Raw genomic sequence first — 20,419 nt, forward strand, 5'->3', positions numbered from 1 at the left:
TGTTCCTGGTGGTCCAGCTTTGTTCCTCATAGTTCAGGTTTGTTCCTTTTGGTCCAGCCTTATTCCTCATAGTTCAGGTTTGTTCCTGGTGGTCCAGCCTTGTTCCTCATAGTTCAGGTTTGTTCCTGGTGGTCCAGGATTGTTCCTTTTGGTCCAGCCTTGTTCCTCATAGTTCAAGTTTGTTCCTGGTGGTCCAGCCTTGATCCTCATAGTTCAGGTTTGTTCCTGGTGGTCCAGCTTTGTTCCTCATAGTTCAGGTTTGTTCCTGGTGGTCCAGCCTTGATCCTCATAGTTCAGGTTTGTTCCTGGTGGTCCAGCCTTGATCCTCATAGTTCAGGTTTGTTCCTGGTGGTCCAGCCTTGTTTCTCATAGTTCAGGTTTGTTCCTGGTGGTCCAGCCTTGATCCTCATAGTTCAGGTTTGTTCCTGGTGGTCCAGCCTTGATCCTCATAGTTCAGGTTTGTTCCTGGTGGTCCAGCCTTGATCCTCATAGTTCAGGTTTGTTCCTGGTGGTCCAGCCTTGTTTCTCATAGTTCAGGTTTGTTCCTGGTGGTCCAGCCTTGTTCCTCATGGTTCAGGATCATTCCTTATGGTTCACGTTTGTTTCTCATGGTTCAAGTTTGTTCCTCGTAGTCTAGGCTTGCTCCTCATGGTCCAGAATCATACCTCATCTTTCATGTTTGTTACTTGTGGTCCAGAATTGCTTCTCGTGGTTTCGGGTTTCTTTGTCATGGTTAGACTTTTTTTTTTTTATTGTGGTTCAGGCCTTTTTGTTGTTGTTTAGGTTTGTTCCTTGTGGTTCCAGTTTGTTTCTGGTGGTCCAGGTTTGTTTCCCAGGGTCCAGGTTTATTTCTTGTGGTTCAGGTTTGTTGTTTGTGCTTCAGGGTTGTTTCTTGTGGTTTAGGCTTGTTCCTCATGGTCAAGGTATTTTCCTCATGTTCAAGGTTTGTTCTTCAGGGTCCAGGTTTGTTTGACATGGTCCAGGTATGTTCCTGGTAGTCCAGATTTTTTTTCTCATGGTTCAGGTTTGTTTCTCGTGGTCCAAGTTTGTCCCTTGTTGTTCTGGTTTGCCCCTCGTTGGTCCAGGCTTGTTTCTCAGGGTTCGGGTTGGTTCTTGGGGATTCAAGTTTTTTCCTCACTTGTTCAGATTTGTTCCTGGTGTTCTAATTTTTTATCTCATGTTCCAGGTTTGTTTCTTGTGGTCCAGGTTTGCCCCTCATTAGTTCAGGTTTACTTCCTCATTGTTTCAGGTTTGTTTCTTGGGGTCCAGGTTTAACCCTCATTGGTTCAAGTTTGCTTCTCATGGTCCAGGTCTGCTCCTTTCTGGTTCCGGTTCGCTCATCGTAGGTCCCGGCTTGTTCCTTAGGGATCAGGTTTGTTTGTCATGGTCCAGAAATGTTTCTCGTAGTTCAGGTTTGTTCCTCGGGGTCCAGGTTTTATATTTGTGGTCCAGTTTTGTTTTTTGTGGTCCAGAATTGTTCCTCATAGTTTAAGCTTGTTCCTCTTGGTCCAAGTTTGTTCCTCATGGTTGAGGATCATGGTCCAGGTTTGTTCCTTGAGGTTCAGTCTTGTTGCTAATAGTTCAGGCTTGTTTTTTGTGATCCAGGTGTTTTCCTCATGGTTGTTTCTTGCAGTCCAGGTTTGTCCTTTGTGGTTCAAGTTTGTTTCTCATTGTCCAGGTTTGTTCATTGTGGTCCAGATTGGATCCTCGTGGTCCTGGTTTGTTCCTTGTGGTCCAGAATTGTTCCTCGTCTTTCAGGATTGTTACCTGTGGTCAAGAATTCTTTCTCGTGGTTCAGGTTTGTTTCTTGATGTCCAGGTTTGTTCCTTATGGTCCAGGCTGTTTCCTTGTGGTCCATATTCTCATGTTCCAGTTTTGTTTCTCGTGGTCCAGGTTTGTTGCTTGTGGTCAAGATTTGTTTCTTGTAGGCCAGGTTTGTTCTTTGTGGTCCAGATTAGTTTCATCAAGGTCCAGGTTTTGTTAGTTGTGGTCCAGGGTTTGTTTCTCATGTTCCAAGTTTATTCCTCGTGGTCTAGATTTGCTGTTCGTGTTCCTGGTTTGTTCCTTGTGGTCTAGCTTTGTTTTTGGTGGTTCAGGTTTGTTCTTAATGATTCAAGTTTGTTTCTTGTGGTCCAGAACTCTCCCTTACGGTCCAGAATTGTTCGTCATCTTGTGGTCAAGAACCATTTCTTGTGGTCCAGGTTTGTTCTTCAGGGTACAGTCTTGTTCCTCATGGTCCAGGCTTGTACTTTGTGGCCCAGGTTCCTCATAGTCCACATTTCTTTCTTGTGGTCGAGGCTTGTTCCTTAGGGTTCAGGTTTGCCCCGCATTAGTTCAGGTTTGCCCCGTGTTGGTCCAGGTTTGTTCTGTTCCTTACAGACTGCAGCTGTATCAGTACTGCACACTCACTCAGTTCCGGACTCTGCCATGAACGCAGAGCGGTTTTCATGTTTTTGACCTTTTCTTAACAACCCTCTGTCATCTCACACCACGTGGTCGAGGGACATAGACTCAGAGTGGCAGAACCACAGAGAGAGAGAGAGAGAGAGAGAGAGAGAGAGAGAGAGAGAGCTGTCATGGGAAATGAGAAAGAGGTTTAATTAATTCAGAGTGAACTGTAACAGTGCCTCTGCTGCTGTCAGTCTATCTCTCCTGCCCTCCCCCCTCTGTCTCTGTTATATAACTCTATTGAAGCTCCTCCAGATTCTCCAGAGACAAACACAATGAGGACAGTGAGCGCTGTAGTGTCGACAGCTGTGAAGCCTGCAGGGACTCAGGGTTCACCGTGTTACCGACAGACTGACAGACAATTTCACCTCATTATAAACAGACTGTGTTGGTCTCATTTGGCCTTCCGAAGCTGTCTGACAGCTGCTCATTTATTACGGACAGTTTAAGTAACCAAACTGATGACAACCAAAACGTCGGCCGATGCTGCTTAATAATTTTGGGAATTGAACTCCCTGGAATAAATCTGAGGTGACGAGTTTTGGTGTGATCCTAGATTTAAATCTAAGCTTCAAGTCCCACATTAACAAGGTGACGAACCCATCATTTCTCCACCTCAGAAACAGAACATAGGCAAGGTACGACCATTCTAAATGAAAAAGATGCAGAGAAACTGATTCCTGTCTTTAATTCAAGCTGACTCGATTACTGTAACGCACTTTTTACCAGCCGTCCAAAAAACACCACTGAGTAGGGCCGGGCGATATGGACAAAAATTCATATCTCAGTATTTACAGGTTGACTGGTGATACACTATGTATATCTCGGTATTTTCTAAGAAACAGGCAACATGTTTTCAGTTGCAAGTCAAAGCCACATTTGAGATGTCAAGCAGTTTTACAAAAACAGACTGTGATAAAGATAAAATGCAAAGACAGGGATTTTTTCTGTAAAGTGCTGTAAAGTTTAGTTGATTCAAAACACACATTTAACACACATTAAACATGGCTTAATAGAGACAATTTCAAACACAAGTACACAAATCAGCTTCACTATAACTTGCAGCATTCACAGACAAACACTTGTCTTTATCTGGACACATTTTCCCCACAAATACAACATGCTAATGTTATTAGCACAAGTCTATGGCATTTTACATTGTATAAATTAGCCTAGCAGCTAGCGATCTTTTCCTCTTCTCATATAAAACTAGGGACAACAGCAACATTTAACAAAGGTAACACTACAAAATTCAGCTCCATTACAGCTCACAAGATTAACCAACAAAACAACTGTCTTATACTAAACACTTTTTCCAAAGAAATTTAACATGCTAACGTTGTTAGCACAAGCCTATGGCATTTTACATTGTATAAATTAGCCTAGTAGCTAGCAAACTTTTCACCTACTGATATGAAGTCAGGGACAACAGCAACATTCAACAAACGTAACATTACATGCTAACATTATTAGCACAAGCCTATGGCATTTTACATTGTATAAATTAGCCAAGCGATTAGCGGAGATTTCCTCTGCTCATATGGGACTTAAAAATACTGTATTGTGTGGAGGCTTTCTTCACAATCTGTTGTTTCTTATCTGTGACATTTAAGTAAATAATTGCTTTCAGAAACAGACAGGAGGTCTGCGTTGCTGTGAAGTGTGGTTATATTTCTGAGGAGGTGCACATCAGGCTATGTCTCTAAAAAGTGTTGCTGGAGAACTTGTGAGTGAGTGAGGGGGGTGGCGCTGTGTGGAGACTGTGAGAAAGGAGAGATGCACACTAGTAAGCGTCGTGTAACGCCCTATATCGATATAAACAGTGTTGTCTAAGTTTATATCTTGCTTAAAAGTATATCGATATATCGTACATAGTCGTTATATCGCCCAGCCCTACCACTGAGAGACTTCAGCTCATTCAAAACTCTGCAGCTCGACTGTGAACCAGAACCAAGAGGAGACACATCAGGCCAGCCAGAGCTGCTCTGCACTGACTTCCTGTTACATTAAGAACTGATTTTAAGCTCCTCCTCCTTGTATACAAAGCGCTACATGGGCTGGGACTGAGCTACATCGCTAACTCCCTTATTAACTTTTTGCCTCCAAGAACACTGCAATCATCTGCTGCTGGTTTATTGGAGGTTCCTAGAAACGGCAGGAAGAAGATCAGAGATGCAGCCTTTGTCAATTACGCCCCACAGCTTTGGAACACAGTACATATAGATATCAGGGAAGCTAGCTATTTTTAAAAGAAAGCTAAAAACGTATGGTTTACTTTTGCCTTTAACTAGCTCTGACTTTCCTCATACAGGTCTGAAACTCCTTTTTATGCTTCATGCTGCTGCAGCTCTTTTAAAATCTTTGATTTTATGATTTATAATTTTACAACTCTATGATTTTATGAATCAGTTAATCCGTGTTTTAAACTGTTTTAAATGTCCTGTTGTATTGCATTGCCTTGTTCGTCTGTTTTAATTCGTATAGTGCCCTTATTGTAAAGACCTTTGTCCTGCATTTCTTGTATGAAAGGTGCTATATAAATACAGTTTGTTATTATTATTATAGTAACTAAAGGGCAGCACATGTTGGTGGCATCGTGACATTAACTATATGGAGAGAAACAGGGATGTTGTGTTCTGAGGGGAGAACATGATGAAGCCGTTTCTGGAGAGTTGAAGCGTGTTGATGCTGACGGTGACGTATCCTGACGAGGTGACACACTTTAGGGAACGTTGACGCTAACTTTTCAAAGCTGAGAAACAAGGCAGACGTGAGTCCTGCTGTGTATCAGTCCCTAGTATGATCAGATGATATTCCAACAGTGCTAACCTTAAAGACTAACCTTCTGTTTCTACTGTGAAATAAAGAACAGCTTTGCTAAGGTTTATTCCAGCTTGTTAGAGGCATTCCTGGAGCTTGTTCCTGTTTGAATCTGCACATGTTTTGATGCTAAGCTTCCAGGTTGTTTTACCAGTGACTGCTGCTTTCTTCTGTTCTTATTCAGCTGTTGCTCAGAGGGATCTTTGTCTCTTGTTTGAACCATTGTGCAGCATTTTGTTCTCCATGTACAAAGCAAACCCTTCATGCCCACAAAAAAATATGGAGTGTCTCTTTGCATAGTTACACACAGCTCTTCAGCTACTTACACCCATCTCCCTGTGATGCATTATTATGGATCCCACTGCTTGCTGTGATTGGCTTGCACTCGTCATGACAGCATGCCAAGGTCAGAAGCAGTTAGGATTAGGGCAAAGAGGTCATGGATAGGGCTAGTACTAGCCAATCTTAAATATTCTCTCAGATTATAGTGGGAAATTTACAAGGAAAAAAAACTCACAAATGTACTACCAGAAAGTCAGGTGATGTAGTGTAAGGAGCAACACAGTCCATATTGGGTGTAAGATGTTGTGGATGAATAAGTTAAGCAGACTGGGTTCCATCTGAGTCAATGTTGGCTTATTAGTTTTTGACTTAGTTGATTTATTTTCAGTTTTTAGAATGTGTCAAGCTGCTGAATGGCAGAATAATGGATTAGAGCCGTTAACGTTATATTTCAACATTGCTAGGACACTAAAAAGCCACATTGGATATTTATGCCCATGTATGTGTTAATGCAACACTCTGCAACCTTCCAAACACGTGGGTATCAACCTCCCAAACACCAGAGCATTCACCTGGAACAACACTCTGCAACCTCCCAAACACCCAAGCATCCACATGGAGCAACACTCTGCAACCCTCTCAACACCTGAGAATCCACCTGGAGCAACACTCTGCAACCTCCAAAACACCTGGGTATCAACCTCCCAAAGACCTGAGCATCTACCTGAAGCATTACTTTGCAACCTGCCAAACACCTGAGCATCCACCTGGAGCAACACTCTGCAACCTCTCAAACACTTGGGCATCCACCTGGAGCAGCACTCTGAGCATTTATAAAAAAAAAAAAAGTCTCTGGGTGCAGAGCAGGGCTGTGACATCAACAGGTTGCAGCTGTTGAGATGTGATGTTTGATCTGCACAGTGTGATTGGTTGCTGCCTTTATATGCAGGGTGTGAAAGCTCAGAAAGATCAACCTCAAGCCAAAAATAAATGACAGTCACGTAATATTTGCGGTCTATTAGAAAGTACTCATGACAGTTTGAAAGAATCTGCTGACGTATGAACGAATCACACAAAGAAAAAAAGGGCCCCCGATGTGTAAAGGACGAAGACTCTAAACATGTCAGCAGCCCCGTAATGACCACCTGAGAGTACCTCAGTAACTACATTGAAGTAACCACCTAGTAAGACCTCAGCCACACCTCATCAGCACAACACTGTAGCTTTAAATCACAGCTACATTTACATCATAGTTTATAATGGTGGGAAACATGATGGATTTAGTCACATTAAATATTTGAATTATAATTTTATTATAACCTGTAGTTTATGTGGTTTTCTGCCTTCTCTCTCTGTGTGAATGAGTTATTGTTAAAGACTTAATGGTTTTAAACGTGTCTCTGCTTTCTCTCTGTGTGTGAATGAAATGTTGCCGTCCGCAGGTATATGATTCATGATCCATCAAACTCCTGCAGGAAGTGATGTAATAATCATGTTGTGGAAGAGATGGTATGAGAGGGGGAGAGAGGTGGTTGCTATAGTTACAGTTACAGTTGCCTAGGTGACCAGCCCCCTGAGGGCTCAACAGCTGTTACCATGGAGTTGCCGTGGAGACGAGCAGTCAGCAGAGAGATGCTGCATGTGATTAAAATCTTTCTCTGTTTTCACAGATGAACGGATCAGAAGGAGAGCTGGAGTACGAAGAGATCACTCTGGAGAGGGTGAGATATATACTACAATATATAAATATATATATATATATATATATACACACACAAAATATACACAACACTACACAACATATAGATATACATAAAGTTGACTTACTTGACTGTGGTCAGTGGAAGAATTCATGAGAGACACATCCAGGTAGAAAACAGGAGGGAACCCAGAATTGAACCCTGAGGGACTCAGGTAGTGGAGCTCAAGGGTTCAGACAGAGATCCTGTCTGTGTTACCCTGTCTTTCAGGTGGAGGTGAACAGGTAGAGTGATCTTGAAGGGTGGAGAGGAGGATCTGGAGGTTTAAAAACAACCAGTGGTGGGTGAGGAAGGAGGTCAGGAGAGGGAGGATGAGAGGTCAGGTGGATGGGCGGTGGGAGGTGACCAGGGTCAGTATGTTACCAGGAGAGAGGGGATGAGAGGTCAGGTGTGTGGGTGGTGGGAGATGACCAGGGTCAGTAAGTCATCAAGATAGAGGGGAAGAGAAGTCAGGTGGAAAGGCTGCGGAAGGTGACCAGGGTCAGTACATCATCAGGAGATAGTGGATTTGAGAGGTCAGATGGACAGGCGGTGGGACGTGACCAGGGTCAGTTGACTCACTTGACTGTGGTCAACCAGGTAGAAAACAGGAGGGGACCCAGAATTGAACCCTGAGGGACTCCGGTTGTGGAGCTCAAGGGTTCAGACAGAGATCCTGTCTGTGTTACCCTGTCTTTCAGGTGGACGTGAACAAGTAGAGTGGTCTTGAAGGGTGGAGAGGAGGATCTGGAGGTTTAAAAACAACCAGTGGTGGGTGAGGAAGGAGGTCAGGAGAGGGGGAGATGAGCGGTAAGGTGGTCAGGCGGTGGGAGGTGACAAGGGTCAGTATGTCATTAGAGAGAGGGGAAGAGAAGTCAGGTAGTTGGGCAGTGGGAGGTGACCAGGGTCAGTTGACTTACTTGACTGAGGTCAGGAGATGAATTCATGAGAGTAGGTAACAGATCCAGGAAGAAAACAGGAGGGGACCGAGAATTGAACCCTGGGAGACTCCACTAGTGAAAACAGAGATCCTTTCCGTGTTACCCTGGTTTTCAGGTGGAGGTGAACAGGTAGAGTGGTCTCGAAGGGTGGAGAGGAGGTTCTGGAGGTTTAAAAACAACCAGTGGTGGGTGAGGAAGGAGGTCAGGAGAGGGGGGGATGAGCGGTAAGATGGTCAGGCGGTGGGAGGTGACAAGGGTCAGTACATCATCAGAGATAGGGGATGAGAGGTCAGGTGACCAGGCTCGGTACGTCATCAGGAAATAGGGTTGAGGAGGAAGTAAGAGTGGGAGGTGGAGAGGTGGATGGAGGCCAGTGTCAGCAGGTGGGAGTTGAGGAGCGTATGTCATCACTCACATGTGAACAAACACTGAGCTCTGAGTTATTTTTGTCTCAGCTGCTGTTTTTAGAAACTGTCACTCTGTGTTTAAAAGCTGCAGAAATAAACTCCACCCGACTGACAGCAGCAGGTTATTTTTAACTCTCCGCTGGTTATTTTAGGAAACAGTTCAGACATCACACGGCTGAACTTCAATGTGAGGCTCATGTTCACAGAGTCACAGCTGGTCTTCATCATCATCGCACAAGTGAACCAGAGGACCAACATCTGATTGATTTCTACTTTGATCAGACAGATTTTAATTTGTTTCATCCTGCTATAAAATCTACTTATTCTCACATTAAAAGACAGCAGCAGTTAAAGGGTTAAATGTCACATAACAAAAACAGACACAAATATGAAATACTTGAACTCCAGCTCTGTATATTTTCTCCTAAGCTTTAATTCTTTAAGGTTTTTTTAAAATACCTTCAACGACCACAAAACAAAACATCGAATGATGTTGACGTTCAGAATGATGTTCAGATTGTTTGTCATTCTATGATCTCAAAACACCTGAAATAGCTGCTAACGTTTGGCTCCGCCCCCTGGTAAAGGTTTGCTGGGAGTCCATTAGAGTCAGGTGCATTGTGGGAAGATTCTGGGGAAGCAATAGACCCTAAGGCGGCATTGTGATGTGTGTGTGTTGATGTGTGTTCAGGGGAACTCCGGTCTGGGCTTCAGCATTGCAGGAGGAACCGATAATCCTCACATCGGAGATGACCCGTCCATCTTTATCACCAAGATCATTCCCGGAGGAGCAGCCGCCCAGGACGGACGCCTCAGGTACACACACATTAAAACACACACACACATCTGTCTGACCGTTCGTGACATGAAGCCTACACCGTGACCCCGGGTCTGAACCTTCAAGCAGTCCTCTGAAGTCAGAACTGAACCGAATGTCCTCACAATGCAGGAATGTCCTCACAACAACAGTTTCTGTCTCTCTTTCTCCGTCTTCAGGGTGAATGACAGCATTGTATTTGTTAACGATGTGGATGTCCGCGAGGTCACTCACTCCATCGCCGTGGAGGCACTAAAGGAGGCGGGGCCTGTCGTCAGGCTGTATGTCCTGCGGCGACGCCCACCAAGCGAACGCATCACACAGATCAAACTGATGAAGGGACCTAAAGGTAGGAAAGGAGACGAGGATACTGTTGCATCATGCCTTACTCCACAGATCATATCTGAGTTGAGATGGAGAACTTAAAATAGGGGTAAAATCTGTTCCTGTTGGAACTGTGATTTATCCCGTTAAGGGTTTAAAAACTGTCCCTGTCTGGTCCCTGTTTGTCTGGTCCCTGTCTGGTTCCTGTTCCCCTCTGGTCCCTGTCTGGTCCCTGTTCCCCTCTGGTCCCTGTCTGGTCCCTATCTCTCTGGTCCCTGTCTCCCTCTTGTCCCTGTCTGGTTCCTGTTCCCCTCTGGTCCCTGTCTGGTTCCTGTTCCCTTCTGGTCCCTGCCTGGTTCCTGTTCCCCTCTGGTCCAGGTCTGGGCTTCAGTATAGCAGGCGGTGTAGGGAACCAACACGTTCCCGGAGACAACAGCATTTATGTCACCAAGATCATCGAGGGTGGAGCAGCACATCGGGACGGAAGGCTACAGATCGGGGACAAAATATTGGCAGTACGTAAAAAAAAAAAAAAAAAGTATATATTTACATTCAAGGCTTCTTTTGCGGTTTTCAACACAAGCCGTCTCAAGTTCAGAACACCTTGAGTGAATTTCCTCAGATTTGGCACAAACATCCACTTGGACTCAAGGTTGAAATCATTAGATTAAATGGTCAAAGGTCAGAGTTTATTGTGACCGTGCTTCCGTCTCATTCTCCTGAACACAACATCTCAAGAACACCTTGAATTTCTTCAACTTTGGCACAAACATCCACTTGGACTCAATGATGAACTGAATGGAATTTGGTGGTCAGAGGTCAAGGTCACTGTTCAAATTTGGCACAAATGTCCACTTGGACTAAACTAATTGGAATTTGGTGGTCAAACGTCAGTGTGATCTCACAAAGCATGTTTTGGCCATAACTCAAGAATTCTTATGCTAATGTCTAACAAGATAAAATGATGAATGATGAAGTGATGACATTTCATATTTAAAAGTTCAAAGGTTAACTTCACTGTGACATCATAACGTTTTCTGGCCATTATTTAATGCCATATCTCAGGAACAGAAGGGGAGACATTTGGTCAGACACTGAATTGGTAATCTTCAATTTTAATTTTGAAAATGATTACATCTGTATTTTTTCAATAATTGGACATTTAGTCTTTAGGATGCTCTGAGTTAGTGGAAATGTTTGAATCACATGAGTGAAAAAAAAATCCTACACAGCCTCGAGCCTAACTCTAATTAGTATAATACAATCAAATTCAATCAAATATTGATTTAGAAACCGAATGTCAACGTTATGAATGGAGCTTTGAACCATTCTGTGTCCTTATATGTTGTAAGGGTTCTAGTCTAACATGACCTTTGACCCCGGCAGGTGAACCAGGTGTCCCTGGAGGACATCCTGCATGAGGATGCCGTGGTAGCCCTGAAGAACACAGGGGAGGTGGTGTACCTGAAGGTGGCTACGCCCACCTCGCAGTACATCCACCCTGCTGATCGGTACAGCCCCCCCGACCTGACCAGCTGTACGTACACTTCCTGTTTCTAACACCTGGAATATTACTGTGGTTCTACCTCCAGTAGGTAGTAGTACCTCTACCTGTTTCTGTTACTGCCCGCTAGCATGTTAGCAGTTAGCTCTCCAGCTAAACAATGTCACCAGTGATCCCTGTACAGCACTAGCAGGACTTCAGTTCCACATCATGTCCTTTTATTTCCCTGCAGCCTACATGGAGCCTGACTACATGTGTGATTACCCACATGCCCTCCCTCCTCCGTCACCACGACGATACTCACCTATTCCCCGAGGCATGATGGGAGAGGACGATTACTCCCGGGAGCCCCGCCGGGTCTGCGTCCAGCGGGGGTCCACCGGTCTGGGCTTCAACATCGTGGGTGGAGAAGATGGAGAGGGGATCTTCATCTCCTTCATCCTGGCAGGAGGACCAGCAGACCTGAGCGGAGAGCTCCGGAAGGGAGACCAGATCCTCAGTGTGAGTACAGACTTCAGGTTGTCAGGTCCTCAGAGTAAGTACACAGTATACAGTATATCTATATCAATTTATTGATAGAGAGAGAGAAAGTATACTATAGATCAGTTCAGTAGCTGTTTTTACCACTAGGTGTCAGACTAACCTGTGTGTGTGTATATACAGGTGAACGGTGTGGATCTCAGGTATGCGACACATGAACAGGCAGCAGCAGCTCTGAAGAACGCCGGACAGACTGTTACCATCGTAGCACAGTACAGACCTGAAGGTACTACCTGTACGACATGTTGTTAGTACATGTACACCATGTGACGGGGGCGTTGGAGATGAATCAGTGTGTGGAGTTTTTCTGATCCTTCCTGTCCTGACAGAGTACAGTCGCTTTGAAGCAAAGATCCATGACCTGAGGGAGCAGATGATGAACAGCTCATCTGGAAGTCTGAGAGCCAACCGCAGCTTCTACCTCAGGTAACACGGTCCAACCACCACCACCACCTGGACAGGTAGCTCCTAAATCCCAGAGAGATTAGCTGGTATTAACACGTTAACTCCTTGTTGTTTCAGGGCATTGTTTGACTATGATAAGCAGTGGGACTGTGGCGTCCTATCACAAGCTCTGGACTTTAACTTTGGGGAGGTGCTCCATGTGATGGACAGCGCAGATGATGAGTGGTGGCAGGCCAGACGGGTGAACCAGCAGGGGGAGCTGGAGGAAGTGGGATACATCCCGTCCAAACACAGGTTCAGATAACACACACCCATACTGTAGTAATACTTCAATCCATGAATGCTTCCTGATGTAAACACATAGTGTTTGTGTGTTTCAGAGTGGAGAGAAAAGAGTGGTCACGCATGAAGAGTAAAGGTAAAACTGACAACATACAAACAGGGAAACACTCAAGTGTACTCACAAAATCAATTCAACTCAAACTGGACTTTTAAAACACACGTTAACATGTTAGTGTGACTGAAATCGCACCAAAGTGAATTTGTCACAGTGGGACTAACACACCCAGATCATGTGACTCCTGCATGTATACAGTCAATCAGAGCCAAACTGGCCGAGGCGCTCTGAGCATGCTCCACAGTTTCCGCCCCAGGCTTTGACCCAGAAGTCCAATAGCATTAAATGTGTAAGAGAAGAAGAAGCCGGTAACAACATGGAGAAATCTACATCCAGAGCCATGACTTTTTGGATGGACCAAATGTACAGAGCTGTAAAGTTGTCCACCATGGTACCAGTTAGCTGCTAGCTAACCGTAGCTAACTTGTTTGTCCATTGTTTGGTCTGTGACGTAATAGGTCAACAGGAAAAAGGTCCAATACTAACAAGCTGAAAGGGGGCATATCTCCACCTATCGTAGAGGAGTCGCACATACTTGGCTCAATAAATGGATTCCCCTCCCGTGCTTGTATACTGGGACAAGGACAGTAGTCCAGTTAGATGTCCTCGTCCAGCTGGGACTGTAGCTCCACTTCACTGTGACTGGAAACAGACTGACTGAATGAATGAATGTCAACATGTTGCTATGTGTTGTTTTCTGCTCACAGGTCGGGAAGGTTTCGTCCACAGCTACGAGCTCATCACTCAAATTGAAGGTCAGTGTCACCTTTGAACTTTGACCTCAGTGGAAACTACACAATCACACACTCTGCCTCCAACACATGAGGAGTAAACTTAGTGTTCAGCTGCACAAACTATCAGCTAGACTTTACAGTCATCAGTTGTACCTGAAGCAATAAGTAGCACTGTGTCTCTTGTGATGTTTTCGTGTGACTGTGTGTTTGTCAGTAATGAGCAGGTGTAAATAAAGTTACCTGTTTCTGTCTGCAGTGGACTATGCTCGTCCCGTCATCATCCTGGGGCCGACCAAAGACAGAGTCAACGACGACCTGCTCTCCGAGTTCCCCGACAAGTTTGGCTCCTGCGTCCCTCGTAAGTGTCGTTCAAACTGAAAACATGATGTTTACAAACAGGACATGATGTCACAATCTCTCTCTCCGCAGACACAACTCGCCCTCGGAGGGACTATGAGGTCGACGGGCGGGACTACCACTTTGTGGGGTCACGGGAACAGATGGAGCGAGACATCCAGTCCCATCGCTTCATCGAGGCGGGCCAGTACAACAACCACCTCTACGGGACGTCGGTGCAGAGCGTCAGACAGGTGGCCGAGCAGGTGAGACATGCCGGTGACCATGGCGATGTTCTCTGCAGGGCTCATGTGGTGTCATGGCTACCATGGTGATATTTTCATCATTGAGATGATTGATTGGTGGTCATCACAGTGATATTCTGGGATATGACGGTTGCAGTGGAGAGGTTGTGAAAATATTCTGCGATATTATGATTATTAAGACTGTGTGTAGTTACCATGGTGATGTTGCTAACATGTCGTGGTTGTAAGGTTGAGACATTTCCTTTCGTCCTGGGGACAACAGAAAACGTGTGAGATGAACTTCCCATGGAAGAAAAGGATGCACTGTCCTTGCGTCAGAGAACGCAGCCTGTTCTTTCATGTTACATTGTGAACAATAAATCTGACATCAGGAGAAGGAGAGCTAGTTAATGTTAGCTGTTAGCAGCTAGTTAGCATTAGCTGATGGCTGTTAGTGGCTAGTTAACGCTGGCTGTTAGCAACTAGTTAAATTAAGCCTTTAGCAGCTAGTTTACACTAGCTGTTAGCAGTTAGTCAACATTAGCCGTAGTAGCTAGTTAGCAGCAGCTGTTGGAATCTCATTAAAGTAAGCTGTTAGCAGCTAGTTAATCTTGGCTGTTAGCTGACAGCAGCTCGTTAACTTAAGCTGTTAGCAGCAAGTTAACATTACATGTTGGCAGCTATTTAAATTTAAAGTTAGCAGCTTGTTAACGTTAGCTGTCAGCAGCTAGTGACAGTCAGCTGTTGGCATTAGTTAGAATTAGCTGTCAGCAGCTAATTAATGTTAGCTGTTAGCAGCTTGTTAACCTTGGCTGTTAGCTGTTAGCAGCTTGTTAACCTTGGCTGTTAGCTGTTAGTAGCTTGTTAATGTTAGCTGTCAGCAGCTAGTTAATATTAGCAGTTAGCAGCTAGTGACAGTTAGCTGTTGGCGTTAGTTAGAATTAGCTGTCAGCAGCTAATTAATGTTAGCTGTTAGCAGCTTGTTGACCTTGGCTGTTAGCTGTTAGTAGCTTGTTAATGTTAGCTGTTAGCAGCTAGTTAACATTAGCGGTTAGCAGCTAGTTAAAGTTTGCTGTTAGCAGTTAGTTAAGGTATGCTGTTAGCAGCTTGTTAACCTTGGCTGTTAGCTGTTAGTAGCTTGTTAATGTTAGCTGTCAGCAGCTAGTTAATATTAGCAGTTAGCAGCTAGTGACAGTTAGCTGTTGGCGTTAGTTAGAATTAGCTGTCAGCAGCTAATTAATGTTAGCTGTTAGCAGCTTGTTAACCTTGGCTCTTAGCTGTTAGTAGCTTGTTAATGTTAGCTGTTAGCAGCTAGCTAACATTAGCGGTTAGCAGCTAGTTAAAGTTTGCTGTTAGCAGCCAGTGGAGCTAACAGCTGATGGAGGTTACATTTAGTCAAATCATGATGCGTTCAAGCTCTCTTTAGTAAAAATGAGTATTGGGTGAGGGTAAATTATAACGGTCTTATGATGTGTTCAGTGTTATCTTGTAAAATGTAGTTTTTGGTGAGAAACTTGAATAAATCCAGCTGTCTGGAGGAGAATTTGAAGAAACGTTTTCACAGCACTATAAAATAGATATTAAATATAGTAACGAGACTTTTGAAGCAGTTATTTATTTAAAGGTGTTATTCCTTCAGTTTTTTTATAGTGTCAATTTCTTTGTTTTCCTGGAACAAAAGGGGGAATAAATATCAGTGCATATCCACTAGTGATGTATGTGTGTTCACCAGGGGAAACACTGCATCCTGGACGTGTCAGCCAACGCAGTGAGGAGGCTGCAGGCGGCTCAGCTTCACCCCATCGCCATCTTCATCAGACCTCGCTCACTGGAGAACATCCTGTAAGTCAGTGAGGTCATGAAATACGTCACATTGGGGGTGATGTAGACTCTCCCTGCTGTTTGAAGCGGACTGTAAATAACCAAAGTGTGTGTGTATGTGTGTGTGTGTGTGTTTGTGTGTGTGCAGGGATCTGAACAAGCGTCTGTCAGAGGACCAGGCGAGGAAAGCTCTGGATCGAGCCATCAAACTGGAACAAGACTTCCTGGAGTGTTTCACAGGTAAAAACTCGTCATGCGGGTTTAACACGACATTTATGGTTTAAGGTTTTATGTTAACTGTATGTATGTGTGTGTGTGTGTGTGTGCGCGTGGCGTGCAGCCATCGTGCACGGCGACAGTTTCGAGGAGGTGTACCACCTGGTCAAAGCCGTCATCGAGGAGCAGAGCGGCCCTTATATCTGGGTTCCCGCTCGTGACAGACTCTGATTGGCCACTGCCAGCAACTGACGTTGTCTCCATGGAAACAGCCGCCAACTGCCCCTTGCCCTCTTCCATGACCACACCACCCCCTCCTCCTCCTCCTCTTCCTCCTCTTAGCGGCGTGACCTGACCGAGAGCAGACGTTTGTCTTTTTACTGTTTTTGTTTTCTTTCTGATGCCGAGCGAGCACAGTGATTGGACGGATGCTGTACCCATGGCAACCAAGTGAGATGTGTTTTTTAAAGAAGAGGGTGGAGCTGTCCATGTGTCAGAGGATCAGATAAGGACAGATGATTGATTGATTGGTTGATTGATTGATCCTGTATTATCAGTAAATAATGAATCAGGACTGTAGAGTTCAGTTGGTATTGAAGTATTTATATTATCCTATTTATTTATTGATTTATCTATTTATTTATTTAATTATTTATTTATTTATGTGATGTGAAAATGGTGTGTGTGCGCGTATATGCGTGTGTGCGTGCGTGTGTGTGTGTGTGCTTGTGTGTAGTGTACATAAAGACTTGTGTGACTGTAAATAAAACGATGGGGCTCAAACACACAGTCTATTCAGGGCTTAAAGTATCAAACTCTAGACTACAAAACCCATGATCCTCCTCATGTGGACTACAACACCCACAACCCTCTTCATATGGACTACGCCACCCACGATTTTCCAGATATGGACTACAACACCCACAACCCTCTTCATATGGACTACGTCACCCACGATTTTCCAGATATGGATTACAACACCCACAACCCTTTTCATAAGGACTACCACACACAATACCCTCCTCATGGACTACAACACCCACAATTTTCCTGATATGGACTACAACACCCACAATAGTCCATATATGGAGTACAAGGCTTCAACACCCACAAACCACCTCATATGGACTACAACACCCTTGAATCTCCTTATGTGGACTACATCACCCACAATCCTCTTCATATGGACTACAACATCCATTATTCTTCTCATATGGACTACAAAACCCATAGACCCTTTCTGCAGAGATGACAATGCCCTGAACCCCTCCTTCTGCTGCATTACAATGCCCACAATGCCTCACTGCTTGGACTACAACACCCCTAACCATGGTCATCTGGACTACAACAACCACAATCCTCTTAATGTGGACCACAACACCAATGATTCTCTATATAAGGACTACAACACCCACAGTCCTTCTCTGCATCGACTGCAGTGACTTATACCCCTGCTTCTGCTGGACTAAAATGCCCACAATGCCTCACTTCTTGGACTACAAAAAACAAAATCGTCCTCATCCTGACCACCAACAGTTCTCCTCATTTGGACTATAATCCCTATAATCCTCCTCCCATGGACTACAAAATCCACTATCGTCATTCTGACTACATCTCCCCCTACTTTCTGGACTACAACACCCATAATCCCACTCTTTATAAACTACAACACCCTAACCCCACCCCACCGTTCCGACACTGCTTGGGTTGAAACACCCCAAACCCTCCTCATCTGGACTACAACACCCACAATACACTACAACCCTGACATTCCTCCTCATTAGGACTACAAAACCCACAATCCCATTCTGTCTGGACTACAATACCATAACCCCCTTTCTGTTGGACTACAGTGCCCACAATGCCTCTCTGCTTGGACTACAAAACCCTGGTCATCTGGACTACAACACCCACAATCCTCCTCTGCTGCAGTGGACAGTTTTTGCTGGGCAGCAGCAGCAGGAGGTCAAACTGAAACTGAACACTTCCTTTTTTTAAATAAAAGGCTATGGACTACATTACCCACAGTACCCAGCTCCAGTGAAGGATTACACCACCAACAAATACCCACAGGTCCCAGCTAGATATCTCCTGGGACTACAGTATCCATGATTCCCTGCTCCTGAACAGGTCCAGGACATTGAAAATCAGCTGAGTAAACATGGTGGGGGCGGGGCTTTGGGAGATCCACCTGTGACATCACCCGTGTAACCATGGCAACAGTGGGTTTTTTAGACTGAATATCAGGGTCATGTGAATAATTCTAATAATTATTAATAATCATAATTATTGATGATGTAATATCATCTCTCTCTCACACACGGCGGGGTTACCTGAGGTCGTCTTTTCTTTCTGAGCACTGACAGAACACACTTTATTATTAAAACTTATATCTCAATATTTATTAGCCTGTGACACACACACACACATACAGTGACACACAACACACACAGTAACAGACACTACACACTTACAGTAACAAACACACACTACACGACACACACAGAGGAGGCTGCTGGGTCGACGACTGGCTTGTTGTATAATGAAATAATTAGTTATAAATTAAATTCAAATATTGAAATAAATTCCTTATAAAACCTGAATGTAACTTCTGTGTGATTCATATGATGATGACAATGATGATGATGATGATGTCTCAACATGTGAACTGATTTTGAGTTTAAAGCTTCGGTGGTGAAACTGAGTGTGTTGACGACAACTGCATCATTTCAGCGTCACGCTAAAAGTGCAAAGTTTCGTCCGGCAATGATAAAATGAGGAAATTTCCAAGTTGAAATCTATGTAAAATCTCGATGGACGCAACATTTGAAATGTTTGGTTGTCTTTTTTAGAGCAGACAGATGAAACCACACACTCATTCATCACACACAGTCTTGTGTAGAAAATAAGTGGAATCTTAGTTGTGATTACATTTCTTATAAAAACCATCAACAAATATAATAATCTATTTTTTACATCAAGCCAAGACAGACATGACATTTGTCCTGAACCCACTTTCATCCACCTGTTTAATTAACACGTTTTGTATATTAAGATCAAGACTTGGATTTGAGTGCAAAGAATGATTTGTTCCAATTACCATACAAGTTGTCTTAGACACATTTACGATAAGTTTATTACCATTAATCCAATCTAAGACCAACTTCATTTCTTGACTTAGGTTAGTATTTAAATCACCAATTGTTGTTTCAACTAAATAGATTGTTGAATCGTCTGCATACATTGAAATATGAGCCCTTTTCAATAGTAAAGGAAATCCTTTGATTTCAATCAGGAACTTTTTATGACATACAGTGACGAATTTGGAGAAACAGAACTGAACTGTGTGATCGTACAGCTCAGAATGTTAGAGAGCTGCTTGGAGAGCCTGAGGTTATGGGTTTGATCCTCTGTTTTGTATGACTCTATGACATTTTTATGGCACATTATACTATGACTTATGTTTTAAAGATACTATACTATGACTTATGTTTTAAATATTCTATACTATGACTTTTTTAAGATACTATGCTATGACTATTTTTACACATACTATACTACAGTGTTTTAACCTCTTGCACTCCACCCCCATTTTGTAACAAAAACGCCTAAAATGACATACCCAAATTAAAATGACTGTAGCTTCTGAACCGCTCTGACTACATGCATGCATGAGGTCTTGCCAGAAAGAAAACTCTCTGAAGTTTCTTGTGAATGTGTCAGAAACACTCTAGGTGATACAGAGACAGAGTAATGGGCTTCTGAATCAGTAAAAAATTGATGATTTTGCCTAAAATAAAATAAAAAATGATTTTCAGGATGAATAACTGTCTGTGGCTTCATCTGAGCAGGTAAGTGACACTGTGGGGCTGTAGGCACACTATCAATGAACACTTGTTTCAAATTTGAAGAAGACTGCTCAAAGTGACCATTCTACAGTGTTTTTTCCATGAAAAGATCCAGGCGGAGCTCCAAATGACAAGTCAGTCACTCGGCTTTAAAACAGTACTGTCAGTGATCAAACAACACTCAGCCAGCTTCAGACATTGTACCTTATTGAAATCAGGTGTGATTATGATAGCTGATGTTGTTTATGACAGAAACACCATAAAATATCACCAAATAAAGCCATATGAAATGATAAAGTTATGATCCCACTTTCTAGACGGTATATCTCAGCCAAAAATAGTGGTAGGAGTGAGACTTTTACCTTTTGTAAACCAGCTAAGTCCCCTCTAATGGCTCCGAATAAGATCGCGAGAAATCCTTTAACTTTTCCCGTCGAAACATGGCATGACATGTCTTGTCACCACTCATAGCGATTTTGGACTTTGTGTGTTTAGGCTGCTCTGGTGCAAAATACATAATAAATAAAAGAAAAACTATGTTATTTTTGAAAAGTCGAGAGCTTCCTGAATCCGGCAATACCAAACATCACATGGT

At 43.7% G+C, this 20,419-nt stretch overlaps 1 protein-coding gene across 3 annotated transcripts in view; it reads left to right on the forward strand.

Annotated features, from left to right (window-relative positions):
• dlg4b (discs, large homolog 4b (Drosophila)) overlaps positions 1-18,579 on the forward strand; it is a 38,442-nt gene extending 19,863 nt beyond the window's left edge. For all 3 annotated transcript variants that reach the window (XM_033609768.2, XM_033609769.2, XM_033609770.2), the window contains 16 exons: positions 7,221-7,271; positions 9,329-9,453; positions 9,634-9,803; positions 10,157-10,293; positions 11,165-11,315; positions 11,515-11,783; positions 11,946-12,048; positions 12,152-12,248; positions 12,345-12,521; positions 12,608-12,645; positions 13,332-13,379; positions 13,615-13,716; positions 13,788-13,960; positions 15,672-15,781; positions 15,909-16,000; positions 16,101-18,579. In XM_033609768.2, coding sequence (XP_033465659.1) covers positions 7,221-7,271; positions 9,329-9,453; positions 9,634-9,803; positions 10,157-10,293; positions 11,165-11,315; positions 11,515-11,783; positions 11,946-12,048; positions 12,152-12,248; positions 12,345-12,521; positions 12,608-12,645; positions 13,332-13,379; positions 13,615-13,716; positions 13,788-13,960; positions 15,672-15,781; positions 15,909-16,000; positions 16,101-16,207 — 1,950 coding nt within the window. In that variant the 3' untranslated portion in view covers positions 16,208-18,579. The remainder of the gene's footprint in view (positions 1-7,220; positions 7,272-9,328; positions 9,454-9,633; positions 9,804-10,156; positions 10,294-11,164; positions 11,316-11,514; positions 11,784-11,945; positions 12,049-12,151; positions 12,249-12,344; positions 12,522-12,607; positions 12,646-13,331; positions 13,380-13,614; positions 13,717-13,787; positions 13,961-15,671; positions 15,782-15,908; positions 16,001-16,100) is intronic.
• Positions 18,580-20,419: the final 1,840 nt, after the last annotated feature.

This window comes from Epinephelus lanceolatus, chromosome 22, assembly GCF_041903045.1.
Source record: "Epinephelus lanceolatus isolate andai-2023 chromosome 22, ASM4190304v1, whole genome shotgun sequence".
Classification (NCBI taxonomy): domain Eukaryota; kingdom Metazoa; phylum Chordata; class Actinopteri; order Perciformes; family Serranidae; genus Epinephelus; species Epinephelus lanceolatus.